The sequence below is a fragment of the Camelus dromedarius genome, chromosome 16 (genome assembly GCF_036321535.1).
Source record: "Camelus dromedarius isolate mCamDro1 chromosome 16, mCamDro1.pat, whole genome shotgun sequence".
Classification (NCBI taxonomy): Eukaryota; Metazoa; Chordata; class Mammalia; order Artiodactyla; family Camelidae; genus Camelus; species Camelus dromedarius.
The window spans coordinates 46,533,400-46,551,057 of NC_087451.1; the positions used below are offsets into that span (position 1 = coordinate 46,533,400).

Below are 17,658 nucleotides of genomic sequence, written 5' to 3' on the forward strand. Positions count from 1 at the left end.
TCCCGATCTTGCAGGGCAGATGTGCCCCACAAGTAACTGTGCACCCTCCCCAAACAGCGAAGGGTTCAGCGATGGGCTGGAAAAGCTTCACAGGGGAGGTGGTGTCTGAGTGGGCCTGGCAGCACCACAGACTCCAGGATCAAGAAGACCAGAGTTTAAGTACATCTCTGGCTGGTCTTGAGCAAATTATGTCACCTCTCTGAGTCTTAGTTTCCTCAACTGTAAAATGACGATCACTGTACCTAGCTCATGGGGTTGGGGTGGGCCTTAAATGAGAAAGCCCATGTAAGAGGTTCAGTGGAGGCTAAGTGGCTTGAGGGGAGGGTGGAGACAAGGGAGGAAGATGAGAAGGACGACAATGATGATCATTTCAACTCTCCCCCACCTTATCTTTGTATTCTCCTGCCAGCTAGAGTCTGAACCTCTCAATTCAGTCTTTTGTTTATACTCTTTGACCCGCCTCTGGGTGTCACAGGAGTACAGAATGAGTGTGATACTGAACAGTCCCCACTAACGCGTACAGACTTGATGTACAAAGTGCTCTGCCTGACACCATCGCGTGGAAGCCTCACGACAGCTGTGTGAGGTCAGGAGGGAGGGCATTCTCAGTATCCTCACTTTACAGATAAGCAAACTGGGGCTCAGAGAGGGTGAGAGACATCCCTCAGGTCACACAGACAAAAAGTGGTAGCATTAAGACTGCCTTGTGGGGGGTGGAGGGTGGGAAGGGATAGACTGGGATTTCAAAATTGTAGAATAGACTACACTGTATAGCACAGGGAAATATACACAAAATGTTATGATAACTCACAGAGAAAAAAATGTGACAATGAGTGGGTATATGTCCATGAATAACTGAGAAATTGTGCTGAACACTGGAATTTGACACAACATTGTAAAATGATTATAAATCAATAAAAAATGTTAAAAAAAAAAAAAAAAGACTGCCTTGTGGCCCCTTTTTACTGCACCTCCCAAGAGGGGAGACAGAGGAGTCCACGGTTTGCGGGGAGCACGCTTTTCTTTAAGACCACGGCCCTGGCAGGGGAACGGGTGCCCTACCTGTCAGCAGAGACAGGGAGCCCTGCCCTTTCCTCGGGGTGAAACCAGGCCTCCCTGTGGAACCGAGCCACCAGTGGGAGCCGTGCTCAGCGGGGGTTTGGGACAGTGGGGGTCTGACACTTTGGTGGGATGCACACTGGGGCACACCTAAGGCAAGAGCAGCAGAGTGAGGCTGGAGGGGTGTGCTGGGGAGTGAGGAGTGTGCATCCTGCCAACACCAGAGACCTGGTTTCATCTGTGCTACCACACCTGGGAGGACGGATCCAACTGCAGAAAGGAGGCTGCAAAAGCAGGTGCGGTCACTGTCTAGCAAATATTCATGAGACCCAGTCCTCGCTGTACTCTTGGCTCCCCCACCCTCTAAAAGCTGAGTTATCCTGGTCCGTCCTCTCAACATTTTTCTGGTGATTAATCCTATTTAGAAATGAGGAAGCTGAGACTCCGAGGGGTTATGACAGTCGTCCAAAGTCCCACAGCTGGAGTAGTACATGTTCCTCTATCCAAAGCTCATGTTCCCTTCATTCTCTGGGACTGTGAGGGTGAGTTTTATGTGTCAACTGGACGGAGCCACAGGTGCCCAAACATTGGGCTAAATGTTATTCTGGGTGTGTCTGTGAGGGTGTTTCTGCATGAGATTAACACTGGAATCAGTGGACTGAGTAAAGCAGATGCCCTCCCTAATGTAGGTGGGCCTCAACTAATCAGCTGAAGAGCTGAAGAGAACAAAAAGGCAGGAGAGAGGGAACTCCTCCTGCCTGACTGCTGAGCTGGGACGTGGGTCTTTTTCAGCCTTCAGATTCAGACTGAAACATCAGCCCTTCTTGGGTCTCGAGCCTCCTGGCTTTCAGACCGGGACTCACACCACTGGCTCTGCTGGTCTTAGGCCTTCAGACGCAGACTGGAACTAGACCATCAGTTCTCCCAGGCCTCCAGCTGGCTGACTGCAGGTCTCAGGGCTCCTCAACCTCCATGATGATGGGAAACAACTCCTCATAATAAATCAATCCCACCCCTGCCCCGCATCCTATTGGTTCTGTTTCTCTGGAGAATTCTGTCTAACACAAAGACCAAGCCTTGGGCTTCCAGGAACAAGTTGGCTGCATATTTGGGTGTGGAATTCCCAGTTGCCCAGAGGCCAGATATTTGAATATCTAGAACAATCATCTGATTTGGTCCAAAAGTCCTCTTGGTTCCCAAAGCCTTAACAGGAAGCCTGGCAGGGAGGGGACCTGCCTGGTCATATAAGCAGAGCCAAGTAGCACAAAACTTGGCTTTCTTTTCCTTTTCTTTTCTTTCTTTTTTTTTTTTTTTCACACTGAAACAGCCCCCAAGTGTTCAGTTAGAGGTGTGTCAACTCTCTCCAGCACCCCAATGTCAACAGCAATACTTGAGGAGTCCACTAGATGGGGCCAGTGACACAGAGGAAAGGGCTGAATTGCAACTCTGGAAGGAAGGTTAGCAGGCAGGAGGTGCACTGGGCTGGAATCTTGGCTAGGATCCTCAAACTGGATTAATGCTCCCCATCCCTAGCTTGTATCACTTCTAGCCAGTGATGTAAAAATTAACCCTGGCGTTCCGAAGTACTTTGGTCAGTTGTCATTGCAGCATCTCTAGATTTCAAAGTCCTTAAACCAAGTGATTCCCTTGTGAGTCACCAATCAAAATGAGCAGCCATGTAGTGAAGAAAGTCCCTGCCCCGAAGCCTCAGAGCTCTGGGTGGGGCATCTCCCCATTATGCCTTGACCTGTTTCACTAGAGAAATCACCTGAAGTACCTTTCACCAGGGAATCTAAAAGTCAATGGCTCGTACTCCAACAAGGTGGCCATGTGACGAAGGAAGGAGATGGGACAAGAAGCAAGGAAGAAGGCAGGGAAGGGGAAAGGAAATGGCTTTTCTCTTCAGCAAGGGGCTCTAATTTGGCCACAGGGTCTCAATTCTCTGCTGGCATTCCTGGTACTGTACTGAGTCCTGCAGCAAATCTTTCTGCACTGGCTCACAGTGGGGTTAGCTGAGTCTCCAGGGGTGGGTGGCTCTAAGCCCTATTGTGGTCAGAGACCTAAGGGTGAGACAGGATGCAAGAGTTTTCACCTTGCTTCCCCTGAGTGGCCTCAGTTCAGGTTCCAGAGTACCCTCTCCTCCATCAGTAGCAAAAGTCCTGCCCTTACGTGTCCAAGGTGGCTGTCTCATCTGCCCCCCTTCCTTAGGATGACAGGATAACACCCCAGGATGCCGACTGTTGGGGGCCTGAACCCAACCAACACCCTTGTCCATCACCTCCACCTTCCACCTGCCCCCCACCAACCCCTCCCAGACTTGCACTGCGTGGCAGCTGATAAGCTCTGCCTAGGCCTCTGTTGCCGTGGCAACAATGTGGCTTCCCCCAAGTGGGAAGCTGTTGCCAAGGCCCTTGTTGCCAAAGGCTATAACAGCCACCCCGGTGTGTGAAGAGGGGGTGAGAGCTGTGCGCACAGGTGGAGGGTGGCCAAGGAGGCTGGGAGGGAAGGAAGCAGGGGGTTCTCAAGAAACGGTAGAGTCCAGGCAGTGCCGGACTGAAGTGGGGGTTGCTGGGCCCTGCAGGAGGGAAACAAGTATCTCACAGCATCTCAGTGACTGCTTCTTGGGGATATTAGAGGGAAGAAAGCGGAGCCCCTTACACAAAACACACTTGGACAAGCCCCCTACCAAGCAGGGCCAAGCACTCCAAGCCCCCATCAAAGTGAAGAAATGGCTATGACTCTCCCCAGTTTCAGAAAAACAGCCTCAGGAATCCCTCTGTCTCACTTGCTCCTGTGTCTCAGACACACGCACACAAGAGCTGGTCCCTGTGGCCAGGAACAGCATTAATTACAAGGATTGCAAACCTCCACACATCTCTATCCCCTGGCCTGTCTCAGCACATCTTTGTAAAATGTTTCTCTTTGGAGCAGAGCTCTTGTCAGTTGGCAAGAGGAGAGGTGGACAGCATTAGGGATCAGTTCCTTCCGGAGTCAACAGAAGAGGGCTGTACCGGGCCCTTTGTCTTCAGGGAGTGCCACAGAAGCAGTGCACTCTCCCCACAGCCTGTGCCCAGGCCAGCCTTGGTTTGCTGAGCTGGCACCTGTGCATTCATGGCCCACAGATCTCATATGCAGCCACTGCCCAGCCGGGGCCCAGAGAGGAGAGCCTGTTCCCTCCCCAAGGGCCCATCTTGCTAGAGAGGAGCTGAAAGAGGAGGTGAGGTGTCCAGGAGGCAGGAGGAGCAGGTGGCTGGTGGAGGAGGCAGAGACAGGTGTGTGTGGGGGGTAGTGGGCAGAAACAGCAGGAGGTGGGGGAAGGGAGCCTGGTCTGCGAGGCCCAGGACCCAAAAGAGATGCCGAGGGCACCAAGAACAGCCAGGCCCAAATCTCCCGAATCCCGTACCCCAGCAGCACCCCAAGCAGAGCCTGGCCCAGGACACCCAGGCCTGCCTATCCCCTCCCCGAAAGCTCCTTCTTCCCAAACCTGGAAGGAAAAGCAGGTGTACCTACCCCAGGTGCCAGCCCCTCGGGTGGGGTGGGGGAGATGCTGTCCCCGCCGCCCTGGCTCCGGGCACTGAGCTGGGGTGACATGGTGGGTGACTCGTCGATGTATGGCATGGTCTCCGAGCCCTCCGGGGGCCCCTTCTGCTCCTCATTCCCCTCTCCGTCGTAGTCGTCGGCCCCGTAGCTGAAGTCTGAGACAAGGAACAAGAAAGGCCACTGAGAGTCCTCCACGAGGGCTGCCAGGGACTGGTAGCGCAGTGGGCGGCGGCGGCGGCCCCCGGCTGCCATGCCCCCGGCCGCACCATCCACGCCCGGCCCGGGCAGGGGCTTCGGGGCCCGGGAGGCCAGCAGGCACTGGGTGCTGCGGTTCAGGGGCTGCTGGGAGACGAGGGGGAGCGGCTCTGCTGTTGCCACCTGCTTAATAGCATGTCAGTCGTGTATTTCGAGCTGCTGTTTCCTTTGCCTCCTGCCTAATTCCAAGTCTAAAAATTAACAGTGGGAGCAGCACGCTTCCAACTCTCCTCTCTGAGTCACCATTTTGCTTTTTATAGGGAATAAGGAGGTGGGGGCGGGCCAAGCGATGTCACTTCCTGCGCCCCTCCTCCTTGGGTACCATTTGTACACTGAGCCCCATCCCTGAGCCGGCAGGCAGACCAGGGTTCGGGGTAGGGGCTGAGCATTGGCTCCTAAGGGAGCACTCACCCCTTTGAACGAGGGCCCTGTGCAGACTGGAGCCCAAGGCTGGCAGAGCGTGGGCGAGAGGGCGGCCTGGACCTGGCAGGGACATGGTTGAACAGCAGACTCCTCAGAAGCCAGTACTTATTTCTGTAATTTCAATATAGGCTTCCTTCGGAGAAGGAGGGAAGGAAAGGCCACAGGGAAGTCGAGCTGCCGTTAACCCCGTCGGTGCTGCCAGCACCACTCAGGGTCCAGAGCCTACGCACAGACATCCTCTCCCGGGACAGCAGGCTGGGTCCATGGGGGGCACAGGGCAGTGCGTCAGAAAGGCCCCTGGTCAAACCCCACCGGTGGGAGTCTCTCCTGCAGGAGTGTGAGGGGCCCTGGCCCTACCCCCGGCTGGGCCTGGCTCACTGTCTGCCCAGATACCACTTCCGCCAGGACGTCCTCCCTGGCGTCCCAGCTCAGAACTCCTACAGTGCACAGCCTTCTAGTGCCCCTGCTGATCCTGCCCATTCATCCCGGAGCCCCTGGGGTGGGATCTGGGTGTCAGCCATCACTGGGTGCCCCGCTGCCATGGGCTGACGTGCGGCAGGATCTCGGGATGCATGTGGAGTGAGTGCATGGACAGAGGAATGCTCTGTCCCTCTTAGGTCTGAGGCTTGAGCCAAGTTCTCGGTGAGGGCCCTCCTCCTCCTCTGTCACAACACAGCAGCCCCCAGGGCAGCTGACAGCCTGAGAATGGTGTCAACGGGTCACCAGGGCGCCAGGCCACAGCCACACTCAGTCCAATCTGGCCCTTTGGCAGCCGAGAGCTTCCCCCAGCCTCGCTGCACCTGTTCCTGCTGGCTTCCTCTCCAGTCGCTGTGCTGACGGCCCATTAAGCTGTCAGGGGACATGAGCTATTATTTTTCTCCTGGGACAGGCATCACATGAAGAACCACAGTACCTAGTGATGCAGCCACTGGGATGTGTGCATGCCATGCACCCAGGAAATAGGGCCCACTGCCTGGGGGATGCAGGGCCTCTGCCTCAGGCAGGCGGGGGCGGGGGTGAGCTGACTCTGCTATTTCCAGGGGGTGCAAAGGAGGAAGAGGAGCCACAGCGTCCAGTCTGCCCGAGTCTGACACTGTGAGGGGGTCCGGCTGTTTGGTGAGACCTACGTACTTTGGAGAAGCACAAGGAGAGGATGAAATATCACGGCAACCTGCCGTCTCTCCTCCAGGAGGCTCCAGGCTGCCCTATTCGTGTCTGGTGTCAAAGCCGGGGGTGTGAGCCATGGTGAACCCTGCTGGCCTGGCCAATAGTTCAGATTCCAGCAGGCCACACCGACTCCCCTGTACACTGACCAATTCCCGGGGATCACAGGACTAGATCCCTCATTCTCAAGACATTTCCCAAAGGCGAGGGTATAAGGGACAACAGGGAAGGTGGTGTGGCTAGCCTCTACCACACAGTCTGGAGCTGCACGGGACACGGCAGGCCGGCAAGGTCTCTGCCAGCCTTTCCCCTCATGTGCCCAAGTCATCCTTTCAGTGTGGTAGCAGTGGCCATGGTCCCACATCTCAACCTAGCCATATTGGTGAGGCTGTTCTTACTATCCCCAGTTTACAGACAGTCATTGAGTCTTAGATTTGCACAGAAAGGATCTGAACCCAGGTCTGTCTGTCTCCAAATGCCGTCTCTTTCCCTCTGAATCTCACTAACCCTCTAGAGAAATCTCCTTCTATGGCCTTCCTTGTCAGCAGAGGCTGAGCAAAGAGGGGAGGGAGGGGTGCCAGCCCCAGCAGTGGGGAGGCCCAGGAGTGAAGGAAAGTGCAAATGTTCTCTCTGCAAATGTTCCGGACACTTCCTCTTTCATTCCACCCTCCAGTTGAAACTGTCAGCCTGGGAAGCCAGTCAGAGACCCTGAAGATGCCTACCAGGAAAAGGGATACAGAAAAGACAGAGACCCACCCCCCGAGAAAGAAGGAACCCTGGGGCTTCGGGATGATGGAAATCTGCCAAGCACAGCCTCCAGCTTGTGTAGGTCCACAGACAGGAAGGCTGAGTGGACAATGGTTTGGCCACCAGGTGTCAAAACGGAGAAGGCAGAGGAGGCTGCTGACAGCCAATCTCCATTTCCCCTGCAAGTAACTGAAATCTCCTATTTGGAGTGGCTGTGTGCTCAGTGGCTAGCTAAAAGGCTACTTTTCCTAATGGTGTGGGCCATGTGACTAAGTTCTGGCCAATGAGATATTGAGTGGTATGTGTGGAACTTTGAGGAAAGCTGTTGAAATAGGTTGTTTTAGCTGGAAGGTATTTTTTCACCCTTCTCCATGCTTCCTCCTTCTGTTGCCAGTCCGGACAGCAGATAGGATGGCTGGAGCTCCAGCAGCCATCCTCAACCATGAGATGACAGAAGGACAGAAGCCAATGTTGAATATGGCTGAGCACAAAGCTAGGAGCCTGGGCCAGTGATGGCACAATTAGCCAACATACCACCCCAGAACTACCCACCTCTAGACTTCTACATGAGAGGAAAAAAAATGCCTGTGTTATTTAAGTCACTGTTATTTAGTTTTTATGTTATATGCAGTCAAACCTAATTATAGCTGATCCAGATGGTTTTCCTTGACATTCTATCTCAGTGCTTTTCCTACTGCCTTTACTGTTCCTTCTAGTCTTCTTGGTGGAACCCTCTTTCTCTGCTCACCCCTTAAAACATAGTATTCCTTATACATCCTTACAGTAGAAAACTGCTCGGCAATAAAAGGGACAACTACTGAGACACACACAGAAACGACTCTTATTGACATTATGCTAACTGAAAGAAGCCAGACACAAAAGAACACATCCTATATGGCTCCATTTGTATGAAGTTCTAAAACAGACAAAACTATGTTTGAAAAAAAAAAAAGAAAATAGTGTTTGATTCTGGGGTAGTGGGGCCAAGAGTTGACTGTAAGGGGCACAGGAATCTTCCGGGGTGATGGAAATGCTCTGTATCTTGATAGGGCTTTGGAGTACACAGGTGGATGCATTCACTTAAGATTTGTGCGTTTCACTAAATATTGAACTTGAGTTAATGAAATGCATGTTTAAGTGTCGAAGTGAAGTGTACTGATGTCTGCAACTTACTCTGAAATACATAAAAAACAAAATGGATTGATGAAGTTCAAAGGGATAGATAGATGTGTGATAAAACAAGTGGAGAACAATGTTAATTACAGACTCTAGATGGTGGGTACATGGTGTTCATTGTATAATTTTTTGTATATTTGAGATTTTTCATAACAAAATTATGGGAAAAACTGGTGTTCTCCAGGCTCCTGTCACCCTTACTTTATTCCCTCTCCCAAATTTTATTTATACTGCAGGGAGAGGTCTGGGCTGCAGATTCATCTCTTTGATGGTTTCCAGGACATCTCCACCCTCAGGAACTTCAAACCCAACCTTTTCCTGAAGTTAATCTGCCAGATCACTCAAATTGGAAAACTAGGAGTCATTCCAGATTCCTCCCCCTTCCTATTCATCTTCTACACCCTGAAATATCCCCACTCCTCATCTTCCTTTCCACTCTCCTCAACTCTTACAAGGACAATTCCAACACTCTCTCCCCATGACTGCCAGACTTCAAATCTGATCGTGTTTCTCCCCTGTTCAAAATTCAACAGTTCTCCATTCACTTCAAGGGTACAGCCCAGACTCCTCAGCTCAAGGTCTTTTATGGTCAGCACCTGCTCTACTTTTATAGAGTCATATTTTGCTGCCCTGTAATATCAGACATGTCTTAGGTTCCTGCAGGGGTTTGAATAGTAGCCCCCAGATATATATGTCCAATTCCTAACCTTGGTACCCATAAATGTGATTTTCTTTAGGAAAAAGGGTCTTTGTAGATGTAATTAAATTAAGGACCTGTAGATGAGATTATCCTGGATTAACTGAGTGAACTTATATCTGATGACCTGTTCTTATAGGACACAGAAGGAGAGAAGACACAGACACACAGAAGGCCATGTGAAGATGGAGGCAGAGATTGGAGTTATGTGGCCAAAAGTCAAGGAATGCCTGGAGCCACTAGAAGTTGTAAGAGGCCAGCAAGGATTCTCCCCCTAGTGCCTTGGCAGGGAGCATGGCCCTGCCAACAACTTGATTTTGGACTCTGGCCTCCGGATTGTTAGAACATAAATTTGTTTTTAAGACACCAAGTTTGCAGTAATTTTTTTAAGGGCAGCCTATGAAATTAATAATCTCCAAACACAACACTGCTTCCTACCTCTGGACCTTTACACATGCTGTTCCTATGCCTACAACATCCTCCTCACCCCTTGTCCCCCACAGTGAAATCCTATTCAGCTTTCAAATCCAGCTCAGTTCCACCTTTCTCCTAGGAACATCCTTGCCTTCAGAATATATAAAGCACTTCTGCAATCCAATGACAAAAAGATGAATCCCTCAACTTTCTAAATACTGAGAGAAATGAACAAAAGAGAACTACAAATGCCCAGTGTGTGTGTGTGTGTGTGTGTGTGTATTTTATATACATATAATATGTATATTATATGTATATAAAATATTAACCTCACTTGTAAATCAAAGAAAATGCAAACTTCTATTTTTTGCAATTTTCCTATCATATCGCCAAGAAAAATACCCAAGGTTGTCAGAGGACAGGCACTCTCACAAACTCTCAAAGGTTAAGTACAACTGGCACAATTTTGCTGGAGTCATTTTGGTATCAAAAGCTTTAATAGTTGGTACAGCTTTTAACCCAGCATAATCCAAGACTGTGTCCCAAGAAATTAATTATAAATGTACATAATAAAGTTAACAAGGTTATTCATCACAGGGCTATTTATGATTGTGAAATATTAAAAACAAGCTGAATGATTAATTATAGGGAATCGGTTGAGTAAATTACGGTATTTCTCCAAGATGGACTACTCTGTAGTCATTAAAAATTATGTGGATGATTTATACCATCTTACTTAGTGAAAAAAAAAGCTAATAATAGTATGTACAGTATCCTATGTTTGAAAACAATGTCCTTATGTGCATATGTCTGTATGTTGCCTGCAAAGCAACAACACAAAACAATTATAAAGCATTCTGAGAATTTGGAAGAAATTAACACATGATCTCTGCTCTCGAGGTTACTAGCAGACACAGCTTGTCTCCTACTCAATATCTATATATACTTCTTTCCTGCTTACCTTACACTGGTTTTATATGAGGTGGCAGTGGACCTAGTCCCAGGCAAGACACCCACTTTCTCTGCATCACTTAGAACTAGGAGTGGCCATATGACATAGTTCTGGTCAATGAGATGCAAATGACGTATGATGGGGCCTATGGCAAGGCCTTTACCTTGATAATTAAAAAGAGACTTCTCACCTTGAACTCAGAGGTGATGACTGGAGCCACAGTGGCCATATTGCTGCCATGAGGAAATGATCAAGCAAGAACAGAGACATTTTCCCTAATGCTACCGAGCTACTGAGCCACACTAGAAACACCCTACCTCATTTCTTGCTAAATGGGAAATAAAAGTCCCCATATGTTAGATTTTCTGCCACTTAAAATGAACACATTCCTAAGTGAAATCCTTACAGCCCAGTAGAAGAAGGCAATCCAATAAGCAGGAAAACATCCTAGATGCTATGACAGAAGTACCTCATAGGCAAGGCAGAGAGAAGAGGCAAGTAGAAAAGAGTGTGAGTGATGGGCTTGGGTGATACTTGAAGGGAGGTGGTTTGTCACTGTGGCTAAGAGTAAGAACCCTAGGGTCACACAGCTTAGGTTCCAATAGGGGTTGGTTCCATCACTTCCTAACCGCTATGTGCTCAAAAGAGTGGCTGGCACAAGACAGCCACTTATAAATGGATATTGGTTAAACCAACGAACGTAAAAGAGGATGACGAGGGACTGAGTGCACAGAGCTGCTGTGAGGATTAAACTGGATAACGCACGCAATGCACTTAGCACGTAGTAAGCACCTAATACATCTTAGCTGCTATTATTAATATAATTAATTGAATCTTGAAAGATGTGTGGGTGCTTGCCAGGCAGACAGGAGACAGGAGCAGAGTTCTGGGCAACGAGAAGAGGCTTGGCAAAGGCACAAAGTGTGAAACAGCAGGGCCCCTTAAGGGGACTATAAATAGCCCGGCCTGGCTAGAACACTGAGTGAGCAGGGGGGTGAGGTGGCAGATAGTCCTGGAGAAGTGGGCACAGACCAGCACAACGAGGGCCTTGTGAGCTGAGCTAAGAGTTAGGCAGGACCCAGTGGGGACAACTGATCTGGACCATTACCCACAGGGGGTCTTGCCAGCCACATCACTGCCAAACATCACTAGATAATTCCTCCCGATGCCTATGTTCCTCTGTTGAGTTACAACACAGGCAGAATCCTGTGACCTCCAGATCAGCTCGGAATCACCCAGATTGTAACCACATGTGAACACAGGGTTACTTATTCCATGCCTGTGATGGGGCCCATGCCAGATGACAGGATATGAGCCAACCAAGTGACAGACCGTGGAGACCTCAGACATGCTCTTTTCCAGCACTGTCGAGAGCTGGCCTGGGGTGGGGGGAGGTTAGGTTCAAAACCAAATGACAAGCCCTCATTTCTGCCACCTTACGCTCCGGCACGCATGGGGGAGGAAGGGGCCCAAATGGCTGGAGGCACACAGGTGTCAAGCTGTTTACTACCTTCCCCTGAGACTGCCCGCCACCAATGACCGATGGACACAGCCAAGACTACATTCTGGGACCCCAACCCCCCAAACAGATGCTGACAGCGGTTTGAGGGATCTTTCCAACCTCTTGGACACTCTATGAACTGCGGATGCAGGATAAAGGTAAGTTCCAGGTATGGAATGGTCCTGCCCTCCCAGCAGAGGAGGAGGGTGGTACAAAGGCTGATATTAGGTGATAAACTCACTTTCTGCCCTACAACTGCAATGGGAGTTGGGGAGAGGGACCTTGGGAGAACAGCAGAGGGAAGCCCAGGCCTGACCATCATTCCACCAAAGCAGCATCAAAAGTCTCCAAAGAACATCAAAAGTATGCCACACGCTGCGTCAGGTGGTGACAGTCCCGGGCCACAGACTCTGTCCTCTCCTCCAGGATGTCACAGTGCGATCCTAGCACGCTCACTGTCATTTGTGACTGTGCCAGACCCTGGGCTGTGCACTACCTCATTTCATCTTCAGAGCAACCCTACGATGGACGAATCAACAATATGTTGAGCAAAAGAAACCAGACACAAAGGAGCATATGCCATAGGATTCCATTTCCATGAAGTTCAAGAGCAGGCAAAATGAGCAGATGGTGATGGAAGTTCACAGCAGGGGCTACCTGGGGGCGGGCTGTGGAAGGCAGTGGGTACTGATGGGAAGGGGCATGAGGGAACTTTCTGGGGTGCTGGAAATGTTCTGTATCTTGACCTGGGTAGTGGTTACACAGGTAGATGCATGTATAAGATCATTAAGCTGTATGCTTAAAACTGGCGCCCTTAAAAAGTTTTCTTAAAAATTTAACAACCCAATAACTAGTACCATCATGATTCTCATTTACAATTGAGGAAGTGAAGGCACAGGGAGTTAAGTCACCTGTCCAAGGTTTAATGGTTGTTGAGTGGAAAACCAGACTCAACACACTTAGCCTGACTCCGGGAGCTGTGCGTCAACTGTTATAATACGTAGGACCTGCAGAGACAAAAAAAAAAAAAAAAAAAAAAAAAAAAAAAAAAAAAACACATGGGCTGGTTGTTCTCAGGACCCATGAGTGAAAGAAACAACCTGTGTCAAAGTCTGGAGGAGGAGGAGGGCCGTTTGGCGAAGGGTCTGAGTGCAACTTGACAGAAGTGAGAGAAATGGGGAAGGAAGGGGCCGTTCCCACTGAGGGGATGGTGCTGCCAAGACTGGGGGCAGAACCACGCCCTTCCATGCAGGGCGCTGATGAACAGGTGGGTGAAGCAGAAGCTGAGGTCCTGGGAGCCCCCTCCTGCAGGGTAGGTTCCTTCCAACTTGCCATTCCTGTCACTAACTCCCCAAAGATGACTCTCCCCTGGATGCTGGGCACTGGGCTGAGGCCTGCACTGACCCTGTTGTGAAACTGTGCACACGTGGTTTCCCGATGAAGGCCCCTCCCCTGGAAGGTGCACAGAGCTGCCCATCTGCCCCCAAATCCTCTAACTCCGCACATTCCCAGCCAGCCAGGACACTGGTTATCCTCAACAGCTGTGGGCAGTTTTGAGGTCAACAGCCCCCACAGTGACTGCCACGTCCTTCACACAGCTGAGGAGGTCACAGGGCACAAAACTTGATCTCCCCTCCACCCCAACCTGGTGGAAACCAAGACCCCAAGGCAGACTCAGAGTCCAGGGTCTTCTCGCCCATGCCGGAGCCGGATCACTGCTACAAAACCGGGGGGACTGCTCTGCGGATCGTCAGCTCATTGGCTCTGGCCTCTCTGAGCTTCAGTTTCTCATCTTTGAAGCAGGAATAACCATGCCCATGTCACAGGCTGGTTGCAAGCCATTAAACATCATGCAGGTTAGACAGCTTCTGGGTAGAACAGTCCCCAGTAGAGGTCAGCTGAAGGAACAGGAGAGTGGGCTGGACACCTTCAGGGCCCTGTGACCCCAGCTGACCCAGGAGATCCCACTGGGAGCCCCTCAGTGGTGGCATGGCACCAAAGTGATGCATCTTTCCCATGGGACAAGCCGACTCCTTCTCAGCACCCCCTGCTCTGTGACTGATGGAAGAGGGAGCTGGGAGCCAGGACAGGACCATGGTCAAGGGCATGGGCTTTGAGTCAGACTCAGGCTCCAGTCCCAGTATTACCACTTAATAGCATGTGACCTTGAGAAAGCGACTTAACCTCCTGGAGCCTCAGTTTCTTTATCCGTAAAATAGGGATAACACACAATGTCTATGCCTCGTGAGGTGTTTGTGGGGGCCCCATGAGAAAATATATGCAATGCAAGGCACCTGGTCCAGGGTAGGTGCTAAGTAAACAGTAGCTATTATCATTGCCACCCTGGTCCCCTTCCTGAGCAGGAAGTGCCCTCAGAGATCTCCTCCAGTCCTTGAAAAGCAAAAACACCAAACCAGGGCTTGGAAACATACAACTGGGCTAAGGCCCCACAGGCCCTCCTGCACGAGAGCCTCCTGCATTCAGTAGGCTTAGGGTCAAGCAAGGCATCACAGACCGTGCGAGTATTTCAATCCTGAACTTCAAGACAGCAGTTCTGACCTTCACTGCACATTGGAATCCCCTGGAGAGTCTAGTGTGTGGCTCCCAACCTGGAAATCCCATATTGAATTAGTGGTGTGGGGTGGGCAGCAGGGCTGTTAAAACCTCCCCAGGTAATTTGAATGTACTGTAAGGCTGAGAACCACCAGTTTAAGACAAGGACCCTGAGGTCACAGAACTTAAAGTCAAATGAAACTAAACTCTGAAACAGCCCCAAGGTAGGAGAAGCAGGAAGGGTTACTTGTAAGAGGCAGGGTTTGACTTGAGTCCTGAAGGACTGACTGTGAGGTTTGCTGGCTAAGAGGTGAAGGAGGCCCACAGAAAAGGCTTTACTTTGTGAACGGTGGGCAGGCAGGGAGGGCAGCCCCCCTCCCATTCACACAGAGTCCTCAGCCTGGACCTGCAGCAGTCACCTGGATGGCTGAATGGCCTCCCCCTCACCCCATGCATGCCTTCAGGTAGGCCTGGGTCAGGGGCACTAGCCCCACAAAGGAGCAACTGGAAGACAGGGCAGAGGCGATGGGGCAGCTGGTCTCTGGAGGTGCAGACCCATTGCTGGAGCGCTCGGCTCTGGCTCTGGCTCCGCCCCCGCTGCTGGGAACAGACTCAGGTCCCCCACGGGGGGGTGCTGCTTGGCCTCTCTGGTTGCCATGGAGACATGATCCAATCCTCCACCTCCAGGCTCCCCCAGGGAAGCAGGCACAGACCATGGCCGACTGGAGAAGCCAGGGCTCCAAAGCCTGAGACAAAGGAGTCCTATGTTTAGGGCATCGATAGCAGGGGCAGAAGGGGCAGGTGAGGGATGCAGGGCCTGCCAAAGGGTCCTGGGCAGAGAAGGGAGAGTGGCTTCACTGTGTCCAGGCTCAGAGAGATGGGAAGAAATGCTGACTGTTATCTGCACTGTGGTTTATATTGTACAAAGCAATCCCCCAGACAGGATCTTACTTCGTTCTCACAATCCGAGGAGGTTGTCAGGGTAGATATATCACTCCTCCATTTTACACAGGGGAAAACTGAGGCTCAAAGAGGTTCTAGGTCTCACCCACAGCCACCCGGCTAATAAACAACTGAGCCACAACTCAAAGTCTGCTCTTTGGACCAAGTCTATCGCTTTTTGTACTTTGACGTAATTCCCCACCCAGGCAGAGGGCCCTAAAATTCCTAATTACTCTATAGGAAATGCAGTTATATGCCTACTGAACACATAGGAATAATGGTGCAGAATGACCAGATGACCTTGTCATAATGGAGGAAACCTTACTTCATGTGTAAATGAGCAATAGTCATTCAACAAACATCTTCTAAATTATTATGTGCCAGACATAGTGATAGGAACAGACTCCAGGCAGGACTCAGCACCCCCAGCTCCGCTACCACTAGCCCCTCAGCCAGTCAGTGGGATACGAGCTGAGCCAGAAGTCAGATCTGAGTTCAAGCCTCAGCTCTGCTCAGCCTTTACTTCCTCACTGTAAAATGGGATGACATGGCTGCCCTGCCCAATCCACAGGGCCGCTCTGAAGATCAGTGAGAGATACCAAACAAGAAGAGTATTTCACAAACAGCATAGCCATCGACCGATGAGACCAAAAAAAAAAAAACCTCTACAAAAACACTCAAGTTTATATTCATTTGACTCGTTGTAAATTCTAGCTTTCCCACTAGGTGGCAGGAGTCTGGAAGGTAAGGACAGCCCTCTTCTATTTCCTTCATAGTACTCATGGCTCTCAGGAAGTATTCACACACAGTGGATGCAGGACAACCGCCAACTGGCTGATACAATCCCTTAAAAATCCTCTAATCTCTTCTCGTAACAACCAATTCAATTATTTAGGGTCTGGGACCAGGAGGTCACTGATAAATCCTGTAAGAGTTCTAACCTTCGTCAGAGTCAACAGCTTTAATTTGCCTCCTGCTTCCCCTCTGAACTGTCATGAACTGATGACAAGTAATGGTCTCAGACTGATTGGATTTAAGGCTCTGCTCCTCCTCCCCTCTCCCCGAGTGCTGGTGGGAAATACATCTGGGCCCCAAAGCGGCAGAAGGGGGAGCAGCCAGGAGGCGATGAGGAGGAAGAATCAAAGGACCATTAGGACAACGACCTTCGAATCCAATCCCACTTATTGCCGGCCTCCTCAGAGCCCCGCTCCCATATATGGTTTCATGAGTCCTTGGGGTATTTATGAAAAATTAAATGACTCTCAATCTAGTGCTGAGGAGGAAGCAGGGACAGTTCAGAGAACAGAAACGTAATATAAGGTCCTGAGAGGTCAGTAAGACTCTAAAAGAGGCCTTGCATGTTGCTGGTGGCCAGGATCAGAGTCGACCCTCACCTTCTACATCAGGGGCTCCCTTCAGTCCCAGAGCCCAGTGGCTCCAGGCTCCTGCCCCTCTCTGCAGAATCAGCTGAGACATTCCCAACTTGCACGTACTTGCACACCCTCACACATGCACCCACAGAAACACCCCTGCACGTCTGTCCATTGCTGCCAGGAGGCCAGGCTCGCTGGCATTCAGCTCATCCACACAGAGCCTCCTTGGACCTTAAAAAATGTTTACGATTGTATAGGGCCATCAGAGGGTGCCTCAAAATTCACATCCTTCTCCCCTCCCCTCAGCCCCAGGGTGCCAGTGGTTTCACCCGTTCCAGCTTCCTTTTGTCACCCACTGAGGGGAGACGAGAGGAACTCCCCAAGTCAGTGGCCCCTTCTTGAAACCCCAGTGTCAGCTTTCCTCAGGGTGGTGCAAAGCCAGGTGAGGGCTAAGCTGGAGAAGGGCAAAGTGGCTCACCCAGGCAGCTCATTTCCTTTCTCTGCCCATATGAACATGCACACACGCTCACACATGCACACACATGCACACACACAGACACATACAGAGACACACCTACCCCCTTGAGACCCTGACACCTCTGAAACCCACTGCTCTGGTCAGCCCTCATGCACAATTCTCCCTTCTCCTTCCTCTCCTGCTGTGACCTCAGAGGCCATAGGTTCCAGACGGCGCAGCCTCCATCAGGCTGGGTCACTGAGTGACCATGTGGAGCAGAAGCCCCACCCCACTTGCCGTGGACCAGTGTAAGCAGGTAGCAAACCTTGCTTGTGCTAAGTCCCAGGGATTTCAGGACTAAGCTGGTTTCCCAGCATAACCAGCCTGCCCTCTAACTCCTCCATG

General features: G+C 50.8%; 1 protein-coding gene across 2 annotated transcripts in view; it reads right to left on the minus strand.

Moving 5' to 3' along the window:
- ABR (ABR activator of RhoGEF and GTPase) overlaps window positions 1-17,658 on the minus strand; it is a 172,687-nt gene that overhangs the window by 88,079 nt on the left and 66,950 nt on the right. For both annotated transcript variants that reach the window (XM_010978926.3, XM_031468485.2), the window contains exon 2: window positions 4,570-4,754. In XM_010978926.3, the coding sequence (XP_010977228.3) occupies window positions 4,570-4,754 (185 nt within the window). The remainder of the gene's footprint in view (window positions 1-4,569; window positions 4,755-17,658) is intronic.